Consider the following 13,929-nt stretch of genomic DNA (forward strand, 5'->3'; position numbering starts at 1 on the left):
GAGAAGGGGCCACACTTTGTTGTGGTGTGCGGGCTTCTCATTGCAGTGGCTTCTCTTTGTTGCAGAGCTCGGGCTCTTGGTGCACAGGCTTCAGTAGCTGTGACACGTGGGCTCAGTAGTTGTGGCTCATGGGCTCTAGAGCACAGGCTCAGTAGTTGTGGCGCACGGGCTTAGTTGCTCTGAAGCGTGTGTGATCTTCCCGGACAAGGGCTCGAACCCCTGTCTCCTGCATTGGCAGGCAGATTCTTAACCACTGTGCCATGAGGGAAGTCCCCACTTTAGGGCTTTGTAGGTCAAAGAGTTAGTGCCAAGAGATCTTCTCACAGCAAATGCTGGATCTTCCATGATCCAGCATGCATTATAAACTAGGATACGACTGGAGCCAAGAAAAGTGACTCAAAGTAACCATACTCACAAAAGACTGATGCTATTATTTGTATAGCAATTTATTAATTTTTGATCAGGATAGTGTTCTGAGACCATAAAATACCAACGTTTCCCATCCAGGAAAGCCCCTCCCCTGTGCCAGAAGACAGAATTCATTAGCCAGTAGCTCAGTAGGCATGGATGGAATCAGTCTTGAGGACCACTTCACTGGGCCATGGTGAGGTCTGACACAGCACCACCATGGTGACCCAACTCATTGTACCAAACACAGCATCTGCCAGCCTCTGCAGTTTTGAGCTTCTCTTTTCCAGGCTCCCAGTTGACGATTGCTCTTTGATTCCCATCATCTCATCTCTATCTGGTCCACCATCTATAACTGGTCCAGTTGATGAGACGTCCACTGAATTATAATCATGATCCCAGTCCTGCCTTCCTGAAGTTTCACTGGGTCTCCACGATGGAAATTTGTGTGTGATCCAAAATTCTTCAAGTGTCCACTTATGTCCTACCTGCACAGGTAGCTAATCCCTTCCTGTATGGGTTTTACTAGTTAATGCATAGAAATAGCCATATTTCCCTAATGGTCAAGTTCTTGGGCACCCTTCATAGACACTACCAAGTTTTCCCAAGAAGGGAACTCACTTGGACCATGAATTCATGGCAGTGGCAAAAGAAAAGGTGTAGGGCTGGGAATGAATCAATACTGACATGAACACATAGGGAACAGATTCCTCCCATGGGTTTGTCACATTTCTTTTTCTTCGAAAGCTGAAAACAATGTTTTCGTTAATCAAGGCATTTGGTTAAAATAGCAAATGGAGGTTTGAAGATACTACGTCCGTTAAGGACAAACTCTGACAGAATTCTGCTTCGTTTCTCTACCTCAACTTCCACACCTTTGCATCTCTGGTTTTAGTCTGATTACATTCAAGCCCTCTGCTCTTGTTTTCTGCCTGCGTTTACTTCCAACTGTCGCAGTTTCTCCTCAGTCTCTGTTCATCATTTCCCCCCTTTGTGCTTTGGTCTTAATGACTCTCTGATGGGGATATCTCACAATCCCTCTCTCTCTTTTATCCCGTCTCTACGATGCTTTTTCCTCTCTCCATCTCTGTGCTCCCTCCTTTTCCTTGTTCCTTCCTCTGGATGTTTATTTCACCATTCTGCCCTCCCTCACCCCCCGTTTTCTGTGCTTCTCTTCAGTCCCTTTGCTTATTCTTCTGTCATTTCACATCCCCGATGCTTACTTCTCATCGTCCTACCAGTCTCTGCCTCTCAGTTCCTGTCAACCCCTGTCTCTGTGTTGTGCACTGTAGCTGTTTGTCCTTTGTCTTTCTGCCTGTCTCCAACTCAACATATTGCCTGCTTTTTCTGTCAATGAATCTTTCCATTGACTGCCTCCTCCACCTTCTGTTCTTCTGCTTCTCAGCTCCCCTGACTCATCCCCCTCATCTCTATTTCCACCTCTCTCTCGTCTCCCTCTGCTAATCTACCAGCCACTATTACCTCTGTCTCCCGGGAGTCTGGTGGTTCCTCCTTGTCACTCACTCTCCCTGTTTCATTGTCTAGACTATCTGTACCTTCCACCTTTGGGATCCCTTCCTGTCAGCCTTTATTTCCATTTTGCTTGTCCTCTTTGTTTATGACCATTTAACCAATTCTATGATTTTCGTTCTTCTCCGCATCTATAACAGACTTTCTCTATTTCCGCCAAGGATTCTGTCTTGCCCTCCATCTCTCTTCGTCTCTGTGTCTTCTCTGAAGCAAATCTTTTTCTTTCTATCTGTCCTTCAATCAGTATATGTCTGATGCTTTCATTCCCTTTGTCTCTCTCGAGCTCCACTTTATGCGTTCATCTTCCTGCCTCTTGCTCTTGCTCATGTATCTTTTCTGTGGATAATTAAGGGTTATCTATTTCTGTCCATTGTTTAGTAGAATAGCAACTTTAATCTGCTTAACTTCCCATAACCTGGATGTTCTGCCTGAAGAAGGGAGGGGTCTTGTGCAACAGAAAAAAATGCAGTAGAAGCAGCAGGGGACAAAGGGGAGCTTGCAGATGAATCCCAGAAGAGTCAGATATTCCTTAATTCCTCTGCAGCCGAGTGGAAGCCTACCTCATTGGCTGCCTCTGCCCTCATTCTTCCATGAAAGCCTGGCCCTGAGAAGACCCTACACTGGGCACCCAGAATGGGTGGCTGAGTTCCTGCTATGGCTCTGGACTTCAGTATAGGACGAGGGTGAAGTACAAACAGAATAGTGTGACTTTGAGAACCAGAAATATCACCAGCAATTGTTGTGGTCCAATTTCTTCTGTCTCTTGGCAACCGTTATGTCCATCCCTACTGGCTACGCATAGCACCTGTTCACCTGTTGTGCCCTCCTCCCTCTGCCATCATTTGGTCATAGGTGAGGTCTCTCTTCTCTCCAATTCCACCCCTTTGGCACTAGATCTCTCTCTGATCCTAGTAGGACTTCATCTTTCCTCATCCATTCCTGGGCTAAAGCGAAGGGTCTCTGTTCCCATTGGCAGTTTCATCCAGCTTCATGCCTCCTGCCACCCTTTATTGGTAACACAGGCTATACCTCTGGAGTTAGTTTGCTGGAAAGGGCGGGTCAACTGATGATGGGATTCAGTGAACAATAGCCCAGGTTCCCAAGCACCCATGAATATTAGCATTTCTTCTCAGATCCTAGGAATGCAGGAGTTAGCTGGAAGAGGAACTGAGATACTGAAAACCCAGTCCAGGCCTTACCCCTGGGGGACAGTGCATTGAAGACCACCATCTCCTTGTCCTGGTTCTACCTCCCCCAGGACCGGCAGAGGAGGAGCCTGGGGCTTCTCTTCAGTCTTTCAGGCTGAGAGTAGAATCATCCCTGGTGACAGGCTCACCATCGCAACATGTCCTGGTGCCCCTGGTTTCCTTGTGCTCAGGGATGGGTGGGCGGGGCCGAGACCGCAGGACATCATTGACCAAAATGCGGACACCCAGTGTGATGCTCGTAGCACCCACAGTGACCAGTCCAGTTCCACCAAGGATGACCAGAACAATAGGTACCTGGTGGCGTTGCTGGATCAGCCACAGACTCATCCATCCCAGCGGAACCAGGCGGAAGACGGCCAGGGTAGCCAGGGTGGCCCAGCTGGTCACACTGAAGGCCAGGGATGGGGCCTGGCGAGAAAGCAGCAGCAGCTTTCGTAGGTGCAGGCAGGTGGAGTTCAGCTCCAGGAGCAGAGATACCACAGAGAAGCCCACATAGTGGCCAGAGAGAATGGCGGTGCTGAGGCAGCTCACTACCTGGGGAGCCAAGGTCAGAGGTCAGAGGACTTTCCATGACCTACCACCTATCATGTTCCAATATCCCAGTCCTTGAGAGGGGTTCCCTAGCATTTTGTGGCACCCCTTCCCGAAACCCAACCTTACGCTTAACCTTATGGTAGGGGCCTGAATGGGCTTGAAACAACCCTTCCATAGAATTGAAGCAGCTTGGGCGCCTAGGCTGTCTGCCCTGGAGCTGCAGCGTCTGCACGGAACCCCACCCCCTTCATTTGCATTCCTGTGCTTTCACACCCTATCCCCACGCCCTATACTGGGGCTCCCTCTTCTCAGAAAAGCTCCATAGTCAAAGTTTCCCACACCTGTGGGAATACAGTCTCCATAGACAGTGCTCAGACTCCCAGCAGTGGCCAGCAGTCAATCCCCTCCCCCCACCAATTCAGCCTAAGGTTGGGAGGATCAAGCACCAGCAGGGCTCAGACTCTCTGGGAAGTCATAGGACAGAAAATTGCTGAGAGATTGGGGACCCCAGGCTAGGCATCCCTCCTTTCCTGTCTTGCCTCTCCCCAGGTCTCACCACCAAATGGTGACAAAGAAGTTCCCAGGCCTGGCCCAACGTCTGGTTCCACAGCATGTCAGCTCCATCGGCCAGGAAATAACCTGGGGGCAAGGAGGGGAGGGTGGTGTTAGGCTTCGCCCAAGCCAGTGTACAGTCTGGAGAGGAATCTCCACTCCCTCCTTTTCCCAGCTCTTGAGTTTCTCTCAGTAAAGCCGCCAGAAACATTTAACCCCATGGCAGGCCGGGCCGGGGAAGGAGACCCGGAATTACCGTTGGAAGGTTGTCCCCCACCCCAAACTGGTCCAGCCTTCCCTGCAGACTCACCCACAGATATAGCCACCAGCACCAGGGCCCAGGGCGGGTGGCCATGAATCGGGTCGGCGGCCATCTGAGGGTACAGCGACAGCCTGGAGGAGATGGGGGAGCCATGGTCAGCGTCTGTGCAGACCCAGATCTTATTCTCCCGCCGTGGACGTATCCACACCGCCCACCCATCTACATCCCCACCCATCTCAGACTCTCGAGGCCTCACGTTGATTCTAAAGGTGCCGCCGGGTCTTCTAATCCCAGCCTTCCAACCCTCTATCTCACCCTCACCACGGTGCCTCCCAAACCTCTAAGCCCCGCACCCGAGCAGCGCCCCGGCCCCCGTAAGCAGGCTGTGAACCAGGGAGACACAGATGTTCCGCCACTTCCAACGGTCCTGGGCAGCAGATCCCGGCGTGGGCAGAAGCTGCAGCCCCCAGTGCAGCCCCCGGAAGGCGGCGAAGGAGGCGCCGGTCACGAGGAGCCCAGAGGGCGCCATGGCCTGGCGGGCCGGCTAGGTCCGGATCCGTCCCTTGGGCTCCTGAGCTCTCAGTCCCGACACATCCAACGCCCCCTGCGGGGACTGCGAACCAGCTTCCCGGCAAGGCTGCGCCCCTGGACTCCCCCGCCCGCCCCGCCTACGGATTCCGCCTGAACTTTTCCAGGGCTCGTCCACGCCCCCAACCCCCGGCTGGGTGGTGATTGGAGCAGCCGTGGGGCCACCGCCCCTGGAGCCACAGCAATCGATCGTGTCCCGCCCCAGCCGGGGATGTCTGGTAGGGGGCTTCCCGGGACCAAACCCTGAAAACGGAGCTCAGGGAGGCTTTCCGGGATGTCGGTAGGGGTCTTCCCAAGCCCCATGTGTCCCGAAGTCCTCGCAAATCCAGAAATGGATGACTTATCTCACCTGACACTCCCAGAGGCCCAGCCCCATTAACTTTCCCGTCTCTAACCTCTCACCTGCTGCTCCTCCGGCCCATGCCACCCACGCAGCCCTTAAGTTAGAGGCCAGAGCCAACCCACTCCCACGTGCTTACACCTCGCCACCAGTCTGCCCCGCGCCCCACCCCGGTCTCTGTTGTGGGGAAGGGGGCAGATCACTTCCTTAGAGCCACCACTTCCCGAGGTTTCCAGACCTTTAACACATCCCAGCAACCCCGTAACTCCAGGAGTCCTGCCCGCTTACACAGTACCTCTCATAGGGAACAACAGCTCCCATTTTGGAGAAGCGACCCACCGGGGCTCCTCCCCTAAGCTCTTTTGGGGGCCCTCCAGAGGAGCCTCACTATTAGGAAGGGGAGGCAAAATGGAACCACTCAGCCCTATAGCCTTGAAAAGCACCCCTCCCCCAGGGCTTGGTACCTGTTACGGGGAAAGTGAGTATCTCTTCCAATCTGAGGAGGCAAGGAGAGGTCACACAGGGTCACCTCAAGATTGGGGCAGGGCTTCCCTGGTGGCGCAGTGGTTGGGAGTCCGCCTGCCGAGGCAGGGGACACGGGTTCGTGCCCCGGTCCGGGAGGATCCCACATGCCGCGGAGCGGCTGGGCCAATGAGCCATGGCCGCGGAGCCTCCGCGTCCAGAGCCTCCGCGTCCGGAGCCTGTGCTCCGCAATGGGAGAGGCCACAACAGTGAGAGGCCCGCGTACCGCAAAAAAAAAAAAAAGATTGGGGCAGAATCAAAGAGAAAAACGAAGACCCATCTTGCTTTTAGAGACAGGACTGTTAGGATTCTAGAACCTTTCGGCCTTGGGGGTGGGGAGATTTCCCTCTCCTGAAGACTGACAGGTTTTTACTTGTTTTCCTTCTGTCTTACTCCACTCCTCTTTAGATGGCTGTCACCAATTCAGAGAGCTGTTCCCTCTACAGGAGAGGGTGGATTCCAGCCACTCCCAAAGAATAAAATTCATAAACGAATAGGTGCTCCCCAAAACGTTCTCACAACCCTCCTCCTCCACCAAAACCCCATTAAACCAATGGGGCTGGGGGCATCCCTTCATTTCTTCCACACTCACCTCTCCAAAAGTTTTAAAAATTACACTGATTCTTATTTATTTATTTAGCGGTACGCGGGGCCTCTCACTGTGTGGCCTCTCCCGTTGCGGAGCACAGGCTCCGGACGTGCAGGCTCAGCGGCCATGGCTCATGGGCCCAGCCGCTCCGTGGCATGTGGGATGTGGGATCTTCCCGGACCGGGGCATGAACCCGTGTCCCCTGCATCAGCAGACGGACTCTCAACCACTGCGCCACCAGGGAAGCCCTATACTGATTCTTTTAAATTTTATTATATGAAAGTCATACACAGTTAATGTAGAAAATTTGGCAACTACAGAAAACCAAACAGGAAAATTACAACTATTTTATTCCATCATTCAAAGATAACTAATATTATTAACAATTTGGAGTATGTCGTCAGTCTTTTTCAAACTGTTTTATGTATAAAAACAAAATTGAGATCACATAATATACACCATTTTTTATAACCTTTTTAATGTTCAAGGAGCATGTTTCTTTCCAGTCAAATGTTCTTCTACGTGACTTTTAATGGCTGCGCAGCACTCCGCCCCACCATCTGGATGGATATACAATAATTTACTTAAGCAACCCCCTCTTGCAAATTTCAATTATAGCAGAAAAGAAATCAATTCCCAACCAGATAGTTGCTTCTCATTTTTCTCTACTGCAATGCTGGGATGAACATCGTTTAAACTAATCTTTAATTATTTCCTTAGGATAAATTCCCAGATGTAGAATTACTAGGTCAAAGGCCATGGGAACTTTTAGGATGTTTGATACATATTACCAAACTGACATCAGTAAGGCTGTACCAATTTGTACGCCCATATGCAATGTAGAGAGTGTTATTTTAGTACTCCTTTGCCAATAGCTGGGTCTTATTTTTTTCTGTTATAGTTTGCTACAGGAAAAATGCTTTCAGCTATATTTACCTCTCTTTAATTACTAATGAAGCACACATTTTTTCCCACACACTGAAATCCATTTGAATTTCTTTTAAGAATTTTCTGCATATGTCCTTTCACAGCTAAATGACATGGTGGGGAGAGGTGGAAGCAGCAGGATGAAGCCAAGGACGCTTTAACATGGTCCCACATCTCTGAGGGAGGCAGAACGACTGGAGAGCAACGGAGAATGAAGTAGATGGCTGGAAGCTTGTCCTCGATGGAGGCTGGCCGTCCTCCCTCCTCCTGGGGCTCTCCTGGCCTCTATGGGCCCCCCTCTGCAGATGTCCAGACAGGGCCCTGTGCTCTCCAGGCCTGGTCCTTCACTAGTCTTCTGCCTGCCTCTGTGTTCCCAGGCTGCTCTTCCTCATTTCTGCTCCATGATGGGTGAGGATGGCAGAGCCACATACCCAAGGCTAGAGGGAGACGCTGTGGCCAGTGAAGCAAGGAGGGGAAGAAAGGACGGAAGCAATGTCCAGGGACAGAGCGACCCTTGTGGCAGCCTCTGAGTGGACTCGGTCTACCCAGCCCCCTCTACCGCAGTCCCACACACATCCAGCTCAGGCTGCAGAAGGGTGGGTTCAGTGATCTACTCTGCCCTAAATCTGTTTCTCATAAATGGAGAATAGGACCCAGCTCCCTGCACAACTTCTGCCCCCGAACAGAACAAACGGCTTCCTGTAACCCCTGAACTTGGTCACCTTCAGACAGGGAGACTGGGCCAAGGCTGAACCACACCAGAGCCTGAGCCTGAGAGTGACATTAGATCAGGAGCTGGGGGTGGCAGGTTTACTCTGCCTGATGCCCCTAAAGGGATTACATCCCATAACCTACCTCTTCTGGTTGCTGGAGGGGAGAATTTCCAGCCTGCACAGGTCTGAGCAAAATCTCACACACTATCCTGGAAAAGTCAGTGGGGGAAGGGAGTGGTGGCAGCTGGAACCCCACCAGGGGCTGCAGCCCTGCTTTGGGAGGCAGGGGAAGCCTGGGCCACCTTTGCGTGGTGGGAAGTCAATGCAGAGACTGATTTCCCAGCAGCCCCTTGCATTGGTCTAACCCTAGTCCCTCCCTCCATCTGCCACCCCCAGCTCCTGGGGTTCTGGTCAGGGATGGGGGAAGGGCAATAGCTTATGTGAAAAGCTGTTTTGTTCCCACCCACTGCGGAGGAGAGCCCAGGCTCTGAGTCCACACAAGTGGGCTTCTGATTCCCTCACGCATGCTCAACTGTGCAGTTCTCCACCTCACAGGTGGAGGAGATGAGACAGGAGGTCTAAGGGTCTCACATAGAGGTAAGCATCCCTGAATCTAGAGTCTGGGCCAGACTAAGGAAATATGGGAAAAAATTAAGAGCAGGGGGATGACTACTCAGATGGGAGTCTCAGTCTGACCTTTTCCCTGAAGAGGAAACTTACTTTTGAACTTGGAAAAAGGCCAGTAGGAAAGAAGGGTGGACGAGGAAGGAAGGAGGGTCAGGAAAGACATCTAGGTAGAGGGGTAGGCAGGGTTTTCTTTGCTCCACTTCTTCCCATTGTCACACAGAGACCGACTAACCTTGGGTGTAGTCAGAGCCATCTATTCCCCAATTCAGCCAAGGTCTCTAATCTGAAATTTTCTCTCCTGCTGGCTCAATCTGGGTGAAGGTCCTCCAGCTGAATAGGGTTCCCTTTCCCAAAGGTATCATCACGCTCGCAGTTCAGACCTTCCCAGACCCAGTTCTGTCACCTTCCAGATGAGGGGAAGGCAGCTCCTTCTTCTCTTCTTCCTCCTCCTCGAAGCCAGGGGCAGAGGGCAACAGTTCTTCAACTGGCAGCTTTAGCTGGGTCAGGACATAAAGCTTGCCACTGAAGAACTACTGCGGCTCAGCCAGGTGAGGATGTGGGAGGTACAGGTTCCTAAAGGGAAAGGAAAGAAAAATGGGAAAGATCTGAGCAGGGCCATCTCACAGGGACACTGTCGCCCTGGCCATCAAAGTGCAGCCCCAGAAGATGGTCAACCTTCTGATGAAGGGTTCTTGGCTCTGACCTGAGCCCCTCAGTGAGAGACAAGAGGCAGCTCTAAACCTATTTCCTTGCTCCTCTTTCCAGAACTGAAGGCTGTAGAAACCCATATCTGCTCTCACCGCGCCCCCTCCCCTGCCGCCTTGCCCCAGCTACCCACAGGGGCCTCCAGCCTCCTCAGCACTGAGAGGGCAGGACTCGGGAGCCTGGACACACCTCACCAGTCACCCAGGTATTAGGTGAGAAGTTGTACCTGAGATCCAGAAATGCGAGTTCAGGGATCAGCCCAACTGACTTGGTCCCAGGGAGTTCAGCTGGAAGAAGAGTTCTGGGGGGCTTACATCTGGGGAAGAGTGAGGAAGGGAGGAGGTCTAGGGTTTGGAAGAAGGTCAGCAGAGGCTCCTGGGACTGTGAGGAGAGGACAGGGGACCAGAGGCTGGAGGGGAGGGAGGTAGGGCAGGGTGGTTGGGCAGCTTCCCCAGGACTCTTAAATGCCAGGCATTCCGCTTGCACATTCCGGGTACATCTGGTATGAATTCCAGGCTGTCTGCCGTCCCCTCCATGTCTGAACTTTGTTCCAAGTTCCAAGCCCCGCCCCCACAGTTCCAACGCATGAATCAGCAGGAAAAGCCGGGCCCTGCAGCATGGCCCAGGGAGGGGGCTGGGGGTGTGGCAGGCTTGAGGGTTGTGAGCTGGGGAGGGTGGGTCTGTGCTGACACTTAGTCCGAGGGCATGGCCCATGCCAGTTTAAGGAGCCAAGGCGGGTCCTGCCTTGAGATTTCTATACTCCGAGGGTAAGAAAGATTAGGGTGGGAGGTTTTCAAATTACAAAACCCTCTTGGGAGGCATGAACTTTGTGGTATCTTCCTTCTCCCAGGTGACCAGTCCAACTCCTTCTCACTCCTCTCTGCCTGAGCAGGCTCTGTTCAGCCCATAGGACTCAGCTGCTGCTGAGAGTCTGTGCCAAGCAGGTGCCCTTGGCTGCAGGGCGGGGTGGGCCCAGGTCACTGACCCTCTGACCAGCTGCTCCATCAGCCCTTTGGCACCCTGACAGCTCCTAGCCCAGTCTGACAGCCAGGATGACAGGCCAAATGAGTTGGAGGCTGGAACTACAGCCGAAGGGAGGTGGGGGCAATAGCCTAGCCAGAGGCCACGGGGAGGGGCCAAGAGTTGGCCGAGAGGTGGGGAGAGAGGGAGCCCAGTGATGACTAACCCAGGCGCCCCACCCAGCCAGCCGGCTTCCCAGGCGGTCAGGGCCAGGCCTGGGCTAGGGGCCCCACAACCGGACAAGCTGGGGGGAGGTGCAGAGGTGACCTTCTCTCGGCCCAAGACGGCCAGTTAGGCTGGGGAGGGGGGGCGGTTAGAGTTTCCAGGCTCTCCTCCTGCCTTCTCCCCCCACCAACCCGCGGTGAAACCCTAACCTTTGGGTTGCATAAGGCCGCCCCTCGCACCGCCGCCCCCTACTCTTCTCCCCTCCCCCCTTACATAACATTCCCTGGAGGGAACGAGAGGAGGGGCCGGCCCGCCCAGAGACCCCTTCCCTGCCAGGGCGCTCAACTGGCCCTAACCCAATGAGTGCCGGTAGAGGCAAAGCACCTCCCCGCTACCCGCCCAGTCCAAATCCTCCCCAAGCTGGGAGGCCGGCTCCCGTATCCTCGACCAGAGGGCGCCGAGGTTAGCCGCCCCCAGCCCTCCGGCCCCTCGTCTTTCTCCCAGCTACTCCGCAAAACCCTCCGCACGACTACTGTCCCGGACTCCTTCTTTAAACCTCCTGACACACTACTCCAGCCGGTCCAGGCCCCTCTCCCCCGGAGCTACCGAGCCTCCGCCGCCCCCTCTCCCCTCCCCCGGAAGGGCAGGGTGTGGCCGTCAGGACCCTACTTTCCCCCATTACCCCGTTAGCATGGTTCCCTCCTGTGCGGCCGGGACCCCATCTCACACCCACCTGGTGCTGGGTGGGGGGGTGCTGAGGGTAGGGGAGCAAATCAGTGCGTCCGATCCCCACGGCCGGCGGCGCTGTCTCTTCCCAGCGCCCAGCACACACCGGCTACAGTCTGCGATCAGCTGGCGGCGTCGTGACGCACAAGCTGCGATTGCACCGCCCAGGGCCAATCACCGCCCACTGCTGGGCAGCGTGACCACACCCACTCGAGGGCGCCAGCGCTTAGCCCTGGTCCCGCCTCCCCGACCGTCTTAGCTCTGACTGGCAAGGAAGCCAACCCTTTGCCTAGTGGAGTAGCGCTAGGCCACGCCCACCAAGTCGCGAGCTGGCCAATAGGTGAAAAGGTGTGGCTCAGCCCTCCGCCTAGGCTAACGTGCTTAGAGGGTCGCTACGTCAAACCCGAGTCCTAAAAAGCAGAAGGAAGTAAAGGCGTGTGTGTTTGCAGTGCGTACTGGTCAATGTAGTTCTCGGTCTGACACCTCGTTCCCAGAATCCAGCGCGCTCTGTGAGTTGGCATTTTTAAACCCATCTCTGAATCCATCCCGGCGAGGTCCTTAAAGGGCTACAGCCCCTCCTTTTTGGAGCCGTGAGTGGTTCTTTTAGACAGCCCCCAAACGGATTCACTGAACTCTTGCAGGAGGCGATAGATCTGTCAGGAAAGGTGGAGGAGGAGAGGCAGCAGGAGTGAGAACTGAGGGTGGAAATCAGCCCCCAGGGCAGCCAGACTCTTCCTTTGGAATGAGGACTCCTGGGGGCTTTTGGGGGAGGGAGGACTGCCCACCTCGGCTGGCCCCAGCTTTCAATGGAGAGATCTACTCCACCTCTCCTGGAGCCTTCCTAATCAGAGGAGACTTCTGGTAGAAGATGTCTCGCCCCAGTCACAGAGAGACAAAGGCTCTCAAGCAGCGGCTTCCTAACGAAAGATTTATAGCAGAGTCTTCACCTGAGGGTAGAAGGAAGGCTTGTGGTCAGCAACTAGGGGCAGGGCCGGGCCAAAGTGCAACTGGCTAGCAACCCCGTCCTCTGCCCAATACCCCCATTCTGTCCCGCCCCCTAGAAGCTTTTCACCGACTCAGGCCTACTTAGGGAAGAGCTTTCAAAGGTGGAGACCAATGAGGAGGCTGCTCCTTCCCCAAAGGCCAATCAGAGCATAGAGGGGCGGGAGGATGGGCCAAAGGGGGGGAAAAAAACACAAAAAACGGAAAGGAACCCAATGACTTGGCAAAAGCTGCAGAACCTCTTAGTTAAAGCGGCAAGTCTGAGACCCACCCCACCTCAATCACTCGCATCTCTCCACCACCACCAAAGAGGAACGTGTGGAGAGGGATCCACGACTTTTCCATAAGCTCCCAATTGGCGGGGTGAAGATAACAGCCTGGAGTGTGAGATAGTTCCTTCCGTATTAAAGAGGGGCTGCACCAAGTGATTGCTATGGCTCCTAGGAGCTCCTAAATGCCGAACCTGTGTTCAGAACATTGTGCCTTTAAGGAAACTTCCTGCCTTCCACCCCAGTAACAGCTGATTGTTGGGAAGTGTGACCTCAGGGGACGAATCAGCTGTTACCACATCCTACTCCAGTTCTGCCCTCCTTTATCCCTTTATCCCCACCCCACCATGGGTGGTGAGGGAAGGAAGGAGATGAAACCCCAAATATGGGGGACCTGCTTGAGTGTTCTTTCCTCTTTCCTCTCACTCCAAGACTCTCTCCCTCCCCTGCCCCCTCTTCTCCCTCCCTCTTCTCTCCCCCCTCTCCCTCCCCCAGTCTGCTGGTTAGTTCTTCAGAGGCTCTGAGCCTGGAACGAGAGGTATTTCCTGTCGGCACTGTCTGCTCAGACCCGCCCTCCCCTGGTCTAGTTGGGAGGCCAGTACTGGGGAGGCCCAGAATGGTGGCTGCCTGGCTCTGTGGGTGCTCTAGGAATGGGTACTGGGGAAGGTCCAGTGAAGCTGAGGACTAAACCTAGAGAAGAGGAATGGCTGTGGAAACAAGCCTCCTCGGGGTCAGAACCCTGCTCCCCAGGCCAGCTGCCCCCTACTTCCTGCTCAAGAGAGAGGCTCCTGCTAAGGGAATCCTCCTGGCTTTGCCCATTACTCCACTTCTAACTGTTCATAGATACCTCCTGGACCTCCACGGCTCCATGTTTTACACTTTCACCCCCCACTGCAAAGGTGTTAATGTGAGGCCTCCCAGGGGCTACAGGTGGAGCACAAGGGCCCCAGGAACCAGGCGCTTTGGCTGGGAAGTCCTGTGCCAGAAGACCCAGGTAAACATTCTGCCCCAGCCCTGAGCTGGGAGTCGGGGTCACTCCAGGACAAGCTTAGTGTGAAGTCCCAGGACTGACTTGGCAAGGTTGGGAGAAACTGAGCAGGGTCTTGGCCAAGCTTGGAAGAAAGAGAAATCTCACCAGCTGCCCCCATTCTCCATTATCCTTAGCATAAAAGTCCCATTTCCTTCTCACCCAAGGCCCTGGGGTAGGTCCTTTCCCATTTTGTTCTAACTTTCCATGTCCCC

General features: G+C 54.1%; 1 protein-coding gene and 1 long non-coding RNA gene across 3 annotated transcripts; both read right to left on the bottom strand.

Moving 5' to 3' along the window:
- Window positions 1-434: 434 nt before the first annotated feature.
- TLCD2 (TLC domain containing 2) lies at window positions 435-5,120 on the bottom strand. Its single transcript, XM_081219403.1, has 4 exons — window positions 4,848-5,120; window positions 4,543-4,625; window positions 4,237-4,319; window positions 435-3,680 (listed from the first exon to the last, which is right to left on the bottom strand). Exons 1-4 carry the CDS (start codon window positions 5,021-5,023, stop codon window positions 3,228-3,230), a joined length of 795 nt encoding a protein of 264 aa, XP_081075529.1. The 5' UTR covers window positions 5,024-5,120; the 3' UTR covers window positions 435-3,227.
- Window positions 5,121-7,460: 2,340 nt separating this feature from the next.
- LOC308607796 lies at window positions 7,461-11,540 on the bottom strand. Of its 2 annotated transcripts, XR_014014049.1 has the most exons (3): window positions 11,373-11,540; window positions 9,732-9,821; window positions 7,461-9,373 (listed from the first exon to the last, which is right to left on the bottom strand). It is a non-coding gene; the product is annotated as an uncharacterized lncRNA (long non-coding RNA). The 2 variants fall into 2 exon arrangements; XR_014014048.1 differs by lacking the exon at window positions 9,732-9,821.
- Between the last annotated feature and the right edge of the window lie 2,389 nt (window positions 11,541-13,929).

This window comes from Mesoplodon bidens (assembly GCF_964165515.1).
Source record: "Mesoplodon bidens genome assembly, chromosome: 19".
Lineage (NCBI taxonomy): Eukaryota > Metazoa > Chordata > Mammalia > Artiodactyla > Ziphiidae > Mesoplodon > Mesoplodon bidens.

What these genes read in the sequence shown, in the direction of transcription:
- TLCD2 (XM_081219403.1), bottom strand. Translation starts at nt 5,023, where the DNA reads ATGGCGCCCTCTGGGCTCCTCGTGACCGGCGCCTCCTTCGCCGCCTTC. An exon ending in GCTGGTGGCTATATCTGTGG is followed by an intron (nt 4,320 to 4,542) that starts GTGAGTCTGCAG and finishes CCTTGCCCCCAG; the next exon opens with GTTATTTCCTGGCCGATGGA. An exon ending in TTCTTTGTCACCATTTGGTG is followed by an intron (nt 3,681 to 4,236) that starts GTGAGACCTGGG and finishes TTGGCTCCCCAG; the next exon opens with GTAGTGAGCTGCCTCAGCAC.